This window comes from Cherax quadricarinatus, chromosome 29, assembly GCF_038502225.1.
Source record: "Cherax quadricarinatus isolate ZL_2023a chromosome 29, ASM3850222v1, whole genome shotgun sequence".
Taxonomy (NCBI): Eukaryota; Metazoa; Arthropoda; class Malacostraca; order Decapoda; family Parastacidae; genus Cherax; species Cherax quadricarinatus.
Genome location: NC_091320.1, coordinates 25149977 through 25167496, shown reverse-complemented (window position 1 = coordinate 25167496; position 17520 = coordinate 25149977). Strand labels below are relative to the sequence as shown.

At 40.5% G+C, this 17520-nt stretch overlaps 1 protein-coding gene across 1 annotated transcript in view; it reads right to left on the bottom strand.

Moving 5' to 3' along the window:
• Positions 1-9283: 9283 nt before the first annotated feature.
• Neurl4 (neuralized E3 ubiquitin protein ligase 4) overlaps positions 9284-17520 on the bottom strand; it is a 54981-nt gene continuing 46744 nt past the window's right edge. The window contains exons 3-5 of the mRNA XM_070089655.1: positions 17117-17230; positions 16709-16847; positions 9284-10233 (exon numbers count right to left, since the gene is read on the bottom strand). Coding sequence (XP_069945756.1) covers positions 9299-10233; positions 16709-16847; positions 17117-17230 — 1188 coding nt within the window. The 3' untranslated portion in view covers positions 9284-9298. The remainder of the gene's footprint in view (positions 10234-16708; positions 16848-17116; positions 17231-17520) is intronic.

The window sequence follows — 17520 nt, the reverse complement described above, 5'->3', positions numbered from 1 at the left end:
CGAGCCTCTGCTTCCTGTAACTGGGAATATCATACCTCCGTTTTCTGATGATGACTCTAACGATTCTAATGAATCTGTTAATATTACTACCTCTAGTGAAGATGATGGCATTTTTAATACACAAGCATCTACGCAGAAGTTCCCTCCTCCCCTTGACGAGTCCAGCAGGAATAGTGTGGATACCACACATGACACTACTTCCAGGCGTTCAGACCGCAGTACAAGAGCGAAGTGCAAGAAATAATGGGGATTACAATTTTCCAACTTAATGTTCAGCATTTCTTTAATAACCATTACCTTCTTGAGGTTGAACTACATAATTACAATCCCGATGTTATACTTTTGAACGAGACAGCTGCAAGAGTTGATCAACATATTAAATTACGTGGTTACTGTACTGTGGAGAAATCGAGAGGACCCTTTAGTGGTGTAGCCATCTTAGTTAAATTAGGCTATACATTTAAAAATATTCATGTTGATGAAGATAACATTCTTGCAATAGAAATGACAACGTCTCATGGACAACTAGTGATAGGAACTGGATATTTTTCCCCCCGAGACAACAATATATAAAGTCAATTCCTCTACATAGGATATTAAGCAGAAATATTCCAACAATTCTAGCGGGAGATTTTAATGCTCATCACCCTGCCCTCTTCAACTGTGGAGCTGGTATTCCACTGGGTGACTTAAAAGGAAAACAACTCTTTAATATCATGACAGCTAGAAAATTGTCATTTCAAGGCCCATTCTTTAAATCGTACATTGGACCTCATCCAGGGACACCAGATATAGTACTGACAAACAGAGACTGTGACATCTTTCACTGTCGTATATCTCCTGGTGTAAATGTAGGATCTGACCATATCCCTGTTATAATACAACTACAAACTTCTCCATTTAGAATACCTGTACATCCTAAACCCAATCTTAACACCCTAGGATTTGACCCCTTCAGGGCATTTCTGGGTGACGATGAAATTGTGTCATTGGAAAATCTACCTTCCACTGCAATTGATGATGCAATCAGGTCCCTGCATAATTGAATAATTGAAGCTACTAATGCAACTTGTCAATTAGCTTCCACAAAGATTTACCAACAATATAAACCTACTAGGGAAATTAGAGACAATCTAAGAAATTATCAAGCAGAATGTCGAAGGCATCTTCAAATGCGACAACCACCAGCAGCTACACTGCACCGATTAAGGCAAGAATTAATTAACATGATTAGTCATCACAAACGGGACTTATGGAAATTGCTAGTTCAAGCTAATCAGTACAAACGTGAACCAGCAAAATTTTGGAGTAAGATCCGACAACTTTTAGGGGCAAAGCACAAGGCTCCTAACTACCTAGTTCATACCTTCACTGATGAGGATGATGAAGATGTTGAAATTAAACTTGACGATCCACAGGACCAGGCTAATTTGATGGGTGATGTATGGGAGAAAATTCTCTCCCACAATAACAGTCGTCAATTTAACAATAATCATTATCAGTTGGTAAATGAATGGAGAGATGAGAACTTGGATGATCTACAACCACTACCTTCCATCGATACTTCAACTCTTGAAGATACTCACCCGCTTACTAGACCTATTACATTACTAGAGATGAGTCAGGTTATTGGAAGAATGCGCAATAGAGCCCCTGGCCTCTCTGGAATAACAATGAAACAAATAAAGTTCCTCCCCAGAAATTGTAAACAGTCTTTGGTAAATATCTTTAATGCTATCTTGGCCTCAGGACATTTTCCAGTGGTTTTTAAGACTGCAAGGATGATCTTTCTAGGTAAGCCCAATAAAGACATTCACCAACCTGGGAACTATAGACCTATATCTTTACTTGAAGTCACTGGAAAAGTTCTTGAGAAGGTCATTTCCAACAGATTGAACTAATATATGGAGTTTAATCACTTTTTTACTGAAAAACAATTTGGCTTTAGAACACACAGAGGTACCAATCATGCAATAAATGTTATTTCCGATACTGTAGCAAGTCTAAAGCATCAGGGGAATCTTGCCTTAATTGCCACCAGAGATGTTCATAAAGCTTTTGATAGCTTATGGCATGATGGCCTTATATACAAACTCATTGACCTACCAGACCATAACTGGACTTTTCTCAGAGTAATATATAATTTCTTAACTCAAAGAAAAATAATTCCCACCTTTCATGGCAGGTCGGCAGAGCCTTTTATACCGACAGCTGGTGTCCCACAAGGTTCTTGTCTCGGTCCACTTCTGTTCAACATTTATGTGAATGACCTTCCTCAACCAGAGTTTAATGATACAATTGTGACACAGTTTGCAGATGATGTTATTCATGTCGTCTCATCAATTCCGGTAACAGGAAAATACAAGTATGAGAGAGTCATAGAAAAAATGAATATTGAACTTCGTCGAACATCTAATTGGGAAAAGAAATGGAGAATTACGACTAATCCTGACAAGGTCCTTGTTAGCACGATAGGATGTTTTGCATCAACAATTGAAGATAAAGGGGGTATCTCCATCAGAGGTACACCTGTAGCCATTAGAAACCCTAACAAGATCTTGGGATATGACATAGACAGGCTGCTCCACTCAACATCTCATGTAACTAAAAAGATCAACATAGCCAAAGCCGGTCTTAGCAGTCTCTTTCGATTCAATCAAGCCCCTCAACATGTCAAAAAACATCTGTATAAAATGATAATAAGACCAATACTCGAATACCCTTGTGTCCCAATGTCATTAACAACAAAGACCAACATGCTACGGCTACAAAGAGTCCAGAATAGTGCTCTTCGCTTCATTACCGATACCAGGAGGAGAGACAGAGTTAAAATGGCAGATTTACACATACAACAAGATATTACTGCCATAAATGTACGCCTCGACACTCTAAAAAAGAAACAACTCTATTCAATGCAAGAACTATACATGCCAGATAGAGAACATCCTATACAAGTGGCAAATACCACGGATTATATAATCAATACTACTCCTCACAGGACTCAAAGAATGACCCTCCCACAGAGGGTCTGTCGTTTTATACATAAAGATGATTACCATCGACCCATGATATTGAGCAACCTCCCTGACGAAGAAGATTGGGTAGCACCAGAACCCTTCTATGTATACTAAGAAAATCATTGCCCCCAATTAGGGAGACATCTTATATAACAACCTAATGTAAAAATTATGCTATTTACCATGGCTGGACACCACCTGTAAGAGGCCATTGTCACGTAATTCTATAAACTGGCCAGAAAATTGCCTTCATTGTCGCATAAATATCCGTTGTGCAACCGCGCAAAAAAAAAAAAAAGCAATTGCAACTTGTATAATTACTACCAATTGAGAGTCATGTACTTATATATCTGTTATATCTATGTGACTCTGATGGGTTAGTGTTATACCCCTTAAAGAATATCTTATCATTTCACATACACTTTTTAAATTACACCAAAGTGGTTGGGCCACTTACCTTTTATATCCTACCTCTCCCCCCCCCTCCCACCGTTTTCCAATATTTCCATCCTTACCCATCCTTCTTCCTTACCCATCTTACCAAAGCTCTGGTCATAAGAAGAAGAAGAAGAAGGGTGCGGGAGGGAAGAGGAGCGATTGGTGGAATGATGTAAAGAGAGTAGTAAGGGAGAAAAAGTTAGCATATGAGAAGTTTTTACAAAGTAGAAGTGATGCAAGGAGGGAAGAGTATATGGAGAAAAAGAGAGAGGTTAAGAGAGTGGTGAAGCAATGTAAAAAGAGAGCAAATGAGAGAGTGGGTGAGATGTTATCAACAAATTTTGTTGAAAATAAGAAAAAGTTTTGGAGTGAGATTAACAAGTCAAGAAAGCCTAGAGAACAAATGGATTTGTCAGTTAAAAATAGGAGAGGAGAGTTATTAAATGGAGAGTTAGAGGTATTGGGAAGATGGAGGGAATATTTTGAGGAATTGTTAAATGTTGATGAAGATAGGGAAGCTGTGATTTCATGTATAGGGAAAGGAGGAATAACATCTTGTAGGAGTGAGGAAGAGCCAGTTGTGGGTGTCGGGGAAGTTCGTGAGGCAGTAGGTAAAATGAAAGGGGGTAAGGCAGCTGGGATTGATGGGATAAAGATAGAAATGTTAAAAGCAGGTGGGGATATAGTTTTGGAGTGGTTGGTGCAATTATTTAATAAATGTATGGAAGGGGGTAAGATACCTAAGGATTGGCAGAGAGCATGCATAGTTCCTTTGTATAAAGGCAAAGGGGATAAAAGAGAGTGCAAAAATTATAGGGGGATAAGTCTGTTGAGTATACCTGGTAAAGTGTATGGTAGAGTAATAATTGAAAGAATTAAGAGTAAGACGGAGAATAGGATAGCAGATGAACAAGGAGGCTTTAGGAAAGGTAGGGGGTGTGTGGACCAGGTGTTTACAGTGAAACATATAAGTGAACAGTATTTAGATAAGGCTAAAGAGGTCTTTGTGGCATTTATGGATTTGGAAAAGGCGTATGACAGGGTGGATAGGGGGGCAATGTGGCAGATGTTGCAGGTGTATGGTGTAGGAGGTAGGTTACTGAAAGCAGTGAAGAGTTTTTACGAGGATAGTGAGACTCAAGTTAGAGTACATAGGAAAGAGGGAAATTATTTCCCAGTAAAAGTAGGCCTTAGACAAGGATGTGTGATGTCACCGTGGTTGTTTAATATATTTATAGATGGGGTTGTAAGAGAAGTAAATGCGAGGGTCTTGGCAAGAGGCGTGGAGTTAAAAGATAAAGAATCACACACAAAGTGGGAGTTGTCACAGTTGCTCTTTGCTGATGACACTGTGCTCTTGGGAGATTCTGAAGAGAAGTTGCAGAGATTGGTGGATGAATTTGGTAGGGTGTGCAAAAGAAGAAAATTAAAGGTGAATACAGGAAAGAGTAAGGTTATAAGGATAACAAAAAGATTAGGTGATGAAAGATTGGATACCAGATTGGAGGAATAGAGAATGGAGGAGGTGAATGTATTCAGATATTTTGGAGTGGACGTGTCAGCGGATGGGTCTATGAAAGATGAGGTGAATCATAGAATTGATGAGGGGAAAAGGTTGAGTGGTGCACTTAGGAGTCTGTGGAGACAAAGAACTTTGTCCTTGGAAGCAAAGAGGGGAATGTATGAGAGTATAGTTTTACCAACACTCTTATATGGGTGTGAAGCATGGGTGATGAATGTTGCAGCGAGGAGAAGGCTGGAGGCAGTGGAGATGTCATGTCTGAGGGCAATGTGTGGTGTGAATATAATGCAGAGAATTCGTAGTTTGGAAGTTAGGAGGAGGTGCAGGATTACCAAAACTGTTGTCCAGAGGGCTGAGGAAGAGTTGTTGAGGTGGTTCGGACATGTAGAGAGAATGGAGCGAAACAGAATGACTTCAAGAGTGTATCAGTCTGTAGTGGAAGGAAGGCGGGGTAGGGGTCGGCCTAGGAAAGGTTGGAGGGAGGAGGTAAAGGAGGTTTTGTGTGCGAGGGGCTTGGACTTCCAGCAGGCATGCGTGAGCGTGTTTGATAGGAGTGAATGAGACAAATGGTTTTTAATACTTGACGTGCTGTTGGAGTGTGAGCAAAGTAACATTTATGAAGGGGTTCAGGGAAACCGGCAGGCCGGACTTGAGTCCTGGAGATGGGAAGTACAGTGCCTGCACTCTGAAGGAGGGGTGTTAATGTTGCAGTTTAAAAACTGTAGTGTAAAGCACCCTTCTGGCAAAACAGTGATGGAGTGAATGATGGTGAAAGTTTTTCTTTTTCGGGCCACCCTGCCTTGGTGGGAATCGGCCAGTGTGATAATAAAAATAAAAAAATGAGAAAATAGAGTACAAAATTTTCTAGCAACATCAACAGGAAGAACATAAGACCATCATAGTAAACCAAAAAAAAATAAGTCACAAAGATACTAGAAAAGTTTTTCCTCACAAGGTGGTAGAATACTGGAACTGGATCAGAGGTGGTATGTGCTACACCTAGTGTAGAAAGAGATTTGGTAATAAGTAATACATATTTTATGAAAAAGAGAATAAATAAATATACAAGGTATGATGTAGCACGTAATGAAAGTAGTTTGTTAGATTATGTATTGGTGGATAAAAGGTTAATGGGTAGGCTCCAGGATGTACACGTTTATAGAGGGGCAACTGATATATCGGATCATTATTTAGTTGTAGCTACAGTTAGAGTAAGAGGTAGATGGGACAAGAGGAAGGTGGCAACAAAAAGTAGGAGGGAAGTGAAAGTGTATAAACTAAGGGAGGAGGAAGTTTGGGTGAGATATAAGCGACTATTGGCAGAAAGGTGGGCTAGTGCAAAGATGAGTAGTGGGGAGGTTGAAGAGGGTTGGATGAGTTTTAAAAATGCAGTATTAGAATGTGGGGCAGAAGTTTGTGGTTATAGGAGGGTGGGTGCAGGAGGAAGGAGGAGTGATTGATGGAATGATGAAGTAAAGGGTGTGATAAAAGAGAAAAAGTTAGCTTATGAGAGGTTTACAAAGCAGAAGTGTTATAAGAAAAGCAGAGTATATGGAGAGTAAAAGAAAGGTGAAGAGAGTGGTGAGAGAATGCAAAAGGAGAGCAGATGATAGAATGGGAGAGGCACTGTCAAGAAATTTTAATGAAAATAAGAAAAATTTTTGGAGTTAAACAAGTTAAGAAAGCCTAGGGAACTAATGGATTTCAGTTAAAAACAGAGTAGGGGAGTTAGTAGATGGGGAGAGGGAGGTATTAGGTAGATGGCGAGAATATTTTGAGGAACTTTTAAATGTTGAGGAAGAAAGGGAGGCGGTAATTTCATGCGCTGGCCAGGGAGGTATACCATCTTTTAGAAGTGAAGAAGAGCAGAATGTAAGTGTGGGGGAGGTACGTGAGGCATTACGTAGAATGAAACGGGGTAAAGCAGCTGGAACTGATGGGATCATGACAGGAAAGTTAAAAGCAGGGGATGATATAGTGTTGGAGTGGTTGGCATTTTTATTTAATAAATGTATGAAAGACGAGAAGGTACCTAGGAATTGGCAGAGAGCACGTATAGTCCCTTTATATAAAGGAAAGGGGGACAAGAGAGATTGTAAAAATTATAGAGGACTAAGTTTACCGAGTATACCAGGAAAAGTGTACAGTAGGGTTATTATTCGAAGAATTAGAGGTAAGACAGAATGTAGGATTGCAGATGAGCAAGGAGGTTTCAGAGTGGGTAGGGGATGTGTAGATCAAGTGTTTACATTGAAGCATATATGTTAACAGTATTTAGATAAAGGTAGGGAAGTTTTTATTGCATTTATGGATTTAGAAAAGGCATATGATAGAGTGGATAGGGAGCTATGTGGCAGATGTTGCAAGTATATGGAATAGGTGGTAAGTTACTAAATGCTGTAAAGAGTTTTTATGAGGATAGTGAGGCTTAGGTTAGGGTGTGTAGAAGAGAGGGAGACTACTTCCCAGTAAAAGTAGGTCTTAGACAGGGATGTGTAATGTCACCATGGTTGTTTAATATATTTATAAATGCGGTTGTAAAAGAAGTAAATGCTAGAGTGTTCGGGAGAGGGGTGGGATTAAATTATGGGGACTCAAATACAAAATGGGAATTGACACAGTTACTTTTTGCTGATGATACTGTGCTTATGGGAAATTCTAAAGAAAAATTGCAAAGGTTAGTGGACGAGTTTGGGAGTGTGTGTAATGGTAGAAAGTTGAAAGTGAACATAGAAAAGAATAAGGTGATGAGGGTATCAAATAATTTAGATAAAGAAAAATTGGATATCAAATTGGGGAGTATGGAAGAAGTGAATGTTTTCAGATACTTGGGAGTTGACGTGTCGGCGGATGGATTTATGAAGGATGAGGTTAATCATAGAATTGATGAGGGAAAAAAGGTGAGTGGTGCATTGAGGTATATGTGGAGTCAAAAAACGTTATCTATGGAGGCAAAGAAGGGAATGTGTGAAAGTATAGTAGTACCAACACTCTTATATGGATGTGAAGCTTGGGTGGTAAATGCAGCAGCGAGGAGACGGTTGGAGGCAGTGGAAATGTCCTGTCTAAGGGCAATGTGTGGTGTAAATATTATGCAGAAAATTCGGAGTGTGGAAATTAGGAGAAGGTGTGGAGTTAATAAAAGCATTAGTCAGAGGGCAGAAGAGGGGTTGTTGAGGTGGTTTGGTCATTTAGAGAGAATGGATCAAAGTAGAATGACATGGAGAGCATATAAATCTATAGGGGAAGGAAAGAGGGGTAGGGGTCGTCCTCGAAAGGGTTGGAAAGAGGGGGTCAAGGAGGTTTTGTGGGCGAGGGGCTTGGACTTCCAGCAAGCGTGCATGAGCGTGTTAGATAGAAGTGAATGGAGACGAATGATACTTGGGACCTGACGATCTGTTGGAGTGTGAGCAGGGTAATATTTAGTGAAGGGATTCAGGGAAACCGGTTATTTTCATATAGTCGGACTTGAGTCCTGGAAATGGGAAGTACAATGCCTGCACTTTAAAGGAGTGGTTTGGGATATTGGCAGTTTGGAGGGATATGTTGTGTATCTTTATACGTATATGCTTCTAAACTGTTGTATTCTGGGCACCTCTGCAAAAGCAGTGATAATGTGTGAGTGTGGTGAAAGTGTTGAATGATGATGAAAGTATTTTCTTTTTGGGGATTTTCTTTCTTTTTTTTGGGTCACCTTGCCTCGGTGGGAGACGACCGACTTGTTGAAAAAAAAAAAAAAAAAATTCAGGGAAACCGGTTATTTTTATATAGCCGGACTTGAGTCCTGGAAATGGGAAGTACAATGCCTGCACTCTAAAGGAGGGGTTTGGGATATTAGCAGTTTGGAGGGATATGTTGTGTATCTTTATAGGTATATGCTTCTAAACTGTTGTGTTCTGAGCACCTCTGCAAAAACAGTGATTATGTGTGAGTAAGGTGAAGGTGTTGAATGATGATGAGAGTATTTTCTTTTTGGGGATTTTCTTTCTTTTTGGGTCACCCTGCCTCGGTGGGAGAAGGCAGACTTGTTGAAGAAGAAGAAAAAAAAAAAAAAGCACTTAAGACAGTGGCACCATAGACATGGTTCTGCACCGTAACTACAGATAAAGATGACTCAAGAAATCGTAATGACACGATTGCAAATAAACCACGGGCTGGAGTTTTGAGACTCTATGACCGCGGGTTCAATCCCGGCCGGGGGTATGGACTACAGATAAAATATTATTCAGTATAGTATACCCTCGATATAATGAATTAATAGGGGATGTCCATTATATCAGAATGCTAAAACAAATAGTAAAATTAAGTGCAATAAAGTACTCTACTGTATACCTAATATAGTACTGTACACACAGTTTATAGATATACTGCAATAAACTTCAAAAATTAAACTGTTAGGAGTATACTTTAACCAATGTATTCTGCCTATAATTTTAAATCTGTTATATTGAGGTTCATTATATTGAGGGTTTACTGTAGGTGTATTTACCTCAAAAAGTTCATTTTCTCTAAGCGCTCTACAGCTCATGACCACTCCATTGTTAAATTCGTCCAAAGGTCTTCTTCGTTCAGCTGTTCTGGCACTATTGGATAACTTAACAAGAGTTCCACTTTTTTCATGAAATCGTAGTCTATCAGATCCTGATGAATAGTTAGTCATATTATCAGTTGTGCCAGGATTAATATTTCCAGCTTGATTGGCACCTATATTGACACCATTTGTGCCACTGTTGTTGTTGTTGTTGTTGTTGTTTCCACCCCCATTATTATTACCACTACCATTGTTGTTTCCGCCACTGCCACCCACTGCACCACCACAGGTATAGCCAGAGGGAGTACTGCCAACATCATTATTGCAATTATTTATTGTTATTGTCTGTGCTGTCCCACAATTTGTGACAAGAGGCTGGGGAGTGGCAGCATCCGACACTCGTGGAGAAGGGTTATGAGATGCTTCGCAACTACTCTCTCTTCCATCCCTCTCATCATGTAGAACATTACTATCACTGTTTGACATAAGGCTGTTTGCAATACTGATGTTTGCAACATGATTGTTTAGTGCACTACATGTACCATGACTGGTAGCTGACGTAAGGTTGGCTGCAGCTACACCATTGACAATACAAGCATGCGAGTTTACAGAAGTGTGATTATTAATGCTAGTGAGGCCACTGGGAATTGTGTCATGATGGGAGTCCAAGATGTTGGAGTCCCTCATGGATGACATCTCACTTGTAGAGTCTTCATCTAAAGTATCTGCAAAGGCAAAATAAAGTTAAATTTCTTCATGTCAACAATATTAAATATTATGAATAAATTTTAAATTATAGTCAGAGGGAAGCACTAAACTTGTAGGGGTCATGCAATGCCTGGTGACTCAAAATCATAGTAACACAATTGTAAACAAATCACAGAACAGTATGGTCCAATGAACAACACACTGACTTGTCAGTTTTAAAACTCACTTGCCATAAGTTCAAGTGCTACCTGTTCTGTGACAGAATTTTAATGCCTAGGTAACTGGAGGCAATCAGGTTTGATCCAAGGAAGTAGATGAAATCCAGTTCCTTGGATCAAGAGCCCCTCACCAGCATCAAGGAACCTTTCTTGAGGGAAAAAACAAAAAGGCTTTTCAAATTCTATTAAAATATATAAAACAATTAACCTTTTGACTGTCGCAAGCCCATTTCTGAAACTGTCTTCCTATGTCGGAAAATATTCGAAAAATAAAAAATTATTTTTTTTTACCAAAATGTTAGGATTAATTTGCCAAGTGTTTCAACCCTAAAAAAATTTTTTTGCAATCAGTACTTACCGATATATAGAGAAGTAAAGTTGGCAGAAAATGAGCTGCATATGGCAACAGTGGCGAATGCCGCTCAACCAGTGTCTGGTGCCATACTCCTTCCTTGAGTGGAGGTGACCAGACTGGATGGGTCATTGGGCTAATCCGGGGGGGTGGGTCATTGAGCTAATCTGGGGGGACACATGGACCTGCTCCACATGGGTCAGTAGGCCTGTTGCAGTGTTCCTTCTTTCTTATGTTCTATGTTTTTGTTTTTTCACTACTTTATTTTTTCAGGTAACTTACATGACCTGTGAGACCAAAGTAAGGTGCAATGTGCATACAGGTCTTCCTCCCCATTCACAAGGGTTAGGGGATCAAGAACCTCGCAAATGTTGAAAAATCGTGAATGTCTGGTGCATAAATATACTGTAGGGAAATATAATAATAGCATTTACTTAGCCAAACAATACTGCTTCCTTAACCTATTGAGCCATGAACAATCATAAAACACATGAAAACATTGTAAAATATTGTAATAGTCTTTCTCACCTTCTTTAGTAAAGGTGAGAAAGACTACAGAATTCAAGAAAGAACTCATAGCAGAGTATCAAAGTGGAGGAGGAAGAGAGAGGGGAGAATGTGCCTTCTTCAGTCATTCTACGATACGTATGATACTAAAGCAGCACGAGTCGATAAAGGCTATAGCACCAGCCAGCGACAAAGTGTAGCATTAACAGTGTAGCAAGTCAGTTAAGTGATTAATCGATAGAAAAAGGACAGCACAAACCTAACTCCTCCAATGTTGTTGGAGTTATATAGGGCGACTGACAACACCGCCACCTCTACTGCCCCTGCTGCCACCTTCACCACCACTATGTAAGGCTTATGCTCTCAGTGGCCCTTATACATCCAACAACAACAACACAACACCACTCGTGACATACTTAATGACATATTTTATTCATTCTAGAGTATATGTCATGTTTCTACATTATTAGTATTGTTTATTATGTCATATTGGATGAATTGTGATAGATAAATAAGCCATGGAGTTGATATCAGTGCCATATTGAAGGACTATCTTGTCCTATCTCCAAACAAACACTGCCACCGCCACAATTATTAACATACGTAATGACATATTTTAAATATGGCTGGGCATCTGCGAATGTTTGAAGCCCACGAAAGAGGAACTCGTAAATGTAGAAGGAGACCTGTATATACACTCATCGTTTACAACACAATAAGCACACAAACATAATTATGAATATGTTTACAAAACTTGTTTACACAATACAAAAATTTTTATTACTATTGTTCTATAATGTATATATACATATACAGTGGACCCCCGCATACTGATGGCATCACATAACGATTAATCCGCATACCGCTTGCTTTAATCGCAAAAATTTTGCCTCGCATACCGCTTAAAAACCCGCTCACCGATTTTCGTCCGAGACGCGTCCAATGTGCGGCCTGAGCCACGCTCACATGTTCCGCCGGTGGCATTGTTTACCAGCCAGCCTCCGCGGTAACATCCAAGCATACAATCGGAACATTTCGTACTATTACAGTGTTTTCGGTGCTTTTTCTGGAAAATAAGTGACCATGGGCCCCAAGAAAGCTTCTAGTGCCAACCCTACAGCAATAAGGGTGAGAATTACAATAGAGATGAAGAAAAAGATCATTGATAAGTATGAAAGTGGAGTGCGTGTCTCCGAGCTGGCCAGGTTGTATAATAAACCCCAATCAACCATCGCTACTATTGGTGGTACAGCTGCTGCTGCTGCTGCACTGTCAGCTGCTGCTACTGCTGTAGCATCGTCTGCTGCTGCTGTAACATCGTCTGTTGCTGCTGTACCACCGTCAGCTGCTGCTGTAGCATCGTCTGCTGCTGCTGTAACATCGTCTGTTGCTGCTGTAGCATCGTCTGTTGCTGCTGTACCACCGTCAGCTGCTGCTGCTGCTGTAGCATCGTCTGCTGCTGCTGTAACATCGTCTGTTGCTGCTGTAGCATCGTCTGCTGCCGTTGTAGCATCGTCTGTTGCTGCTGTACCACCGTCAGCTGCTGCTGCTGCTGTAGCATCGTCTGCTGCTGCTGTAGCATCGTCTGCTGCTGCTGTAGCATCGTCTGCTGCTGCTGTACCACCGTCAGCTGCTGCTGCTGCTGTAGCATCGTCTGCTGCTGCTGTAGCATCGTCTGCTGCTGCTGTAGCATCGTCTGTTGCTGCTGTACCACCGTCAGCTGCTGCTGCTGCTGTAGCATCGTCTGCTGCTGCTGTAGCATCGTCTGCTGCTGCTGTAGCATCGTCTGTTGCTGCTGTAGCATCGTCTGTTGCTGCTGTACCACCGTCAGCTGCTGCTGCTGCTGTAGCACCGTTGTTGGTGTGGCTTATTGAGAATACCAAGAAACAATTAACCCCAAAGGATTTGCCACCCAGGATAACCCAAAAAAGTCAGTGTCATCGAAGACTGTCTAACTTATTTCCATTGGGGTCCTTAATCTTGTCTCCCAGGATGCAACCCACACCAGTCGACTAACACCCAGGTGAACAGGGAAAAATGCCTGGAACTAGTGCTCATATTGGTGAATTTAAAGCCAGCAAAGGTTGGTTTGAGAGATTTAAGAATCGTAGTGGCATACACAGTGTGATAAGGCCTGTTCTGGAAGAAAATGCCAAACAGGACCTACAGTACTCAGGAGGAAAAGGCACTCCCAGGACACAGTGTCTCATCAGTCATTGCTGCATCTTCAATAAAGGTAAGTGTCATTTATTCTTCATTTAGTAGACTAGTACATGCACAATATATACTGTGCATGTACTACTCTACTATTGTGCATGTATCCTTCTCTTTGTGTATAGGAAAATGTATATTTCATGTGGTAAAATTTTTTTTTTCATACTTTTGGGTGTCTTGCACGGATTAATTTGATTTCCATTATTTCTTATGGGGAAAATTCATTCGCATACCGATTATTTCGCATAACAATGACCCCTCTTGCACGGATTAAAATCGGTATGCGGGGGTCCACTGTATACAGTCACTGGACACTTTCCTAGAACTGCTGCACCTTGTGGAATTCTTTGAAACATGGGTATATGCACAGTGGTATTTTACACTCCTCACACATAAAATGAGTGTCTTTTCGTTTTTGTGGGCGTTTTGTGGTATGTGCACAGACGCAACATCTCTTCTAAGCAGTTTTCTTAAAAGCAGGAGGAGGCAGTTGTATGGGGTAGTGATCAGGCCTCAGACGAGAGGGTATGTGTTGATAATTTCATGCACACTGGTCCATTGGCACTTGAATATTATTTGTCTGACGACTGACGAAAAAAATTCACCATATTTGGGTTTGTTGTTCCTCTTCAACTTATACATATTATAAGCATGGAAATATCAAGATGGAAAAAGAGTTTTATGTACTACTTATAGCTCTTGCAAACACAATCAGCAAACCCAATCTGCATGTCACATTTATCCACTAAGTGCATATTAAGGTTGTAGTCCATCACAGCTGCAGGTTTTGGAATGGGTTCATTGGTCTCTCTATTCTGCCTGCCACTGTCTCCCATTTCGTGTTGGTGAAATGATGCTAACAATGTGACATCACGTCTGTCATGCCACAGAAATGCCATGTCATTGGCAGCCAACGCCTGTATCTCACCTCTACCAGTACCTGCATCAAACATAGGCATATGCTTACAATTTCCACACACTGTGCCCCCACATGTCCGTCATATTCACTCACAAGAAATCACTGAGTAAGGGGCTTGTGTACCAGATTTTTTTTTTTCAACAAACCGGCCATATCCCACCAAGGCAGGGTGGCCCAAAAAAGAAAAACAAAAGTTTCTCTTTTTAAATTTAGTAATTTATACAGAAGAAGGGGTTACTAGACCCTTGCTCCCGGCATTTTAGTCGCCTCTTACAACACGCATGGCTTACGGAGGAAGAATTCTGTTCCACTTCCCCATGGAGATGAGAGGAAATAAACAAGAACAAGAACTAGAAAGAAAATAGAAGAAAACTCAGAGGGGTGTGTATATACACGCTTGTATATGTATGTGTAGTGTGACCTAAGTGTAAGTAGAAGTAGCAAGACGTACCTGAAATCTTGCATGTTTATGAGACAGAAAAAAGACACCAGCAATCCTACCATCATGTAAAACAATTACAGGTGTAAAACAATTACAGGTTGTGTACCAGTTATCAGCATATAATGTATGCCCCTTACCAAGATATGGTTCCATCACTGTTCTAACCACATCACCAGAGATACCCAATAACTTCCTAGTAGTATCTCTCAATGTATTACTGCCAGTGTACACAGTTATATCCAAAACCAGACCACTTTTGCAATCACACAGTACAAATAACTTTATACCAAAGCGTTTCCTCTTGCTTGGTATATACTGCTTGAACGACAGTCTGCCTTTGAACAAAATCAAAGACTCATCAATAACAAGCTTCCCGAAGGGATAAAAATACATACAGCACTTTTGTTTCAGATACATAAACACATTCCTGATCTTATATAACCTGTCGTTTCTGTCCGGCCTTGTTTTGTCTGAGAAATGCAGCATATATAACCATAGCAGAAATCAATTCACTGGTATATCACTAAAACCTGGGGTTGAAATCAGGCGGTCTGTCGACTAGTATGTGGTGACAGTGTGCTTATACACATGTGGCATAAGCACATTATTGTGGCAAAGAACAGGTACATCTCTGCCACAGTTGTGTCCTTCCACTGGTGTAGCCGTGACCTTGGTGAAAGAATTGTTTGCCATGGTGTACTCGTACTATGTGTTACTATCCCTGACAACAATTTCCATCGCGGGTTCATTAAAGAATAACTGAAAGCATTCCAGTTCAGTGGCATTGTTCCCAAGTGAACATGAAGGCCGTATTCCACTTTGTGTTTCATCAAAGTCATGGGGATTGGGAACAAAACTGGCACCTTGCCGCCAATCCCAGATGTGGTCTGCTGGTGGGTACTAGATATTGACAGGTGGTTGTGGAAGTTGTGGTTGTGCAGGTTGTGGGGGTGGTTGAAGCTGGTTGTGGCTGTGATGAGTTAGCAGTGTGGGTAGCATCATGGCCAGCTGCTGGTGCCACATGACTTATTCCACCGCCAACATCACCACCACCATCTGCTGCCCCATGCACATTATGCATCCCCATTGTAACAATATCATTGGCATCTTCACTATCAGTTCGTGGTGTAGGGCCATGAGATGTACTCAGAGATTTACTCCTTTTCCTTGAAATGGCATATGGCACACTGCCAGAATGCATGCTGCGTCGTACATACTGCCGCTGCACTGGAGAATATTCCCCCTCACTGTCACAACTCAAACTGTTTTCAATAGCTTGAAAATCACTATCACTGCTCACATCCGAGTCCTGTACATGGGGAAATAGTTTCCTCTTTCATCTTGGTACAGGTGAACGTGAAAGAGATGGCCCAGCACCAGAGGTGGAAGGTTGTGGGTCATCTGAGTTTTCATCACTAATTACGTTATTCTGGGCACTACTTTTGGTCACTCCCTCCTGAAAACCATGGAATTCACTTTCACTGTCACTTGCATCGGTGTCACAACTATCACTTGGGAACAGAAGACCACCAATTCGGTGAGGAGTAAGGTACTTCTTACTGCAAGGCATTGTGAACAAGTACTACTAAAATGGCATTCCCACAATGCACCACTGAGTCCCCGATTTTTTTTCATACTGCACACACCCATCACGCAGACCCATTCTCTCACATTTAGGCCTACTATCTTTCTCCCGCTTGATTTGAAGCCGCTAGAATTTATGCGTATTAATATGCCAAACACATTGGCTCGTAAGACATATATATACAGCCAAAATAATCAAAGGGTTAAACAATGTAAAATTTAGAAACCCAACATGACCCAAACTATTTTCACTTACTAGAATCTGGAGTGGATGGTGCAGTGACAGTAACCTGTGCACATTTGCCATACATGTCAACCACAGCATACAACATCTGTGGTAGATTAGCTGCTGCTACACCTTGACTTTCTCCATTAACAAAAAATTTCAGGTCACCCTAAAATTTAGAACTGCATTTAGTATACATGTATAACATAAAAGCCAATAAAAGCAAGTGTACATTTTTGTCTTTCCTAGGAACAAATTTATATTGTAGCTATTAAAACATCATTATAAGTAAAACAATTACATTGTACAATTTAATCATTTATGTACAGTATTTCATTTTAATGCAGAATACTTATTTTTAATTTTGCATAACTATTTCTCACAGCTTTAATCAGGTGTCAACTGAAGTACTGTTAACACCAAACAACTCCTCCTAACCTGTGATGTTCTCATGACTCCAACTCTGTCACCCTCAACCAGTTTGTCCAGGTCACAACCATAAGCTTCATGTAAGGAGCGACCATCCCTCAACACTCCTTGACCCAGCATAATCTAAAAACAAGTGATTTCATGAAAAATTAGTCACCTTACCTACATATAATATTGCCTACAGAGTAAAAATTTACAAATTCAAATGCAATTTTACTTCTACCAAATCATGAGTAGGCCAGATATATTATTTGATAAAAATGATGACCCTGGGTATAAAAAAAATAGACACCAGATAAAATATTAGAAATGTACACTTATTACAAACACTTCACAATAACTTTCAGCCACCTGAACAAAAGCATGGGTGACTGACAAACCATAATTTAGCCCTAAAAAATTGAGCTACAAAT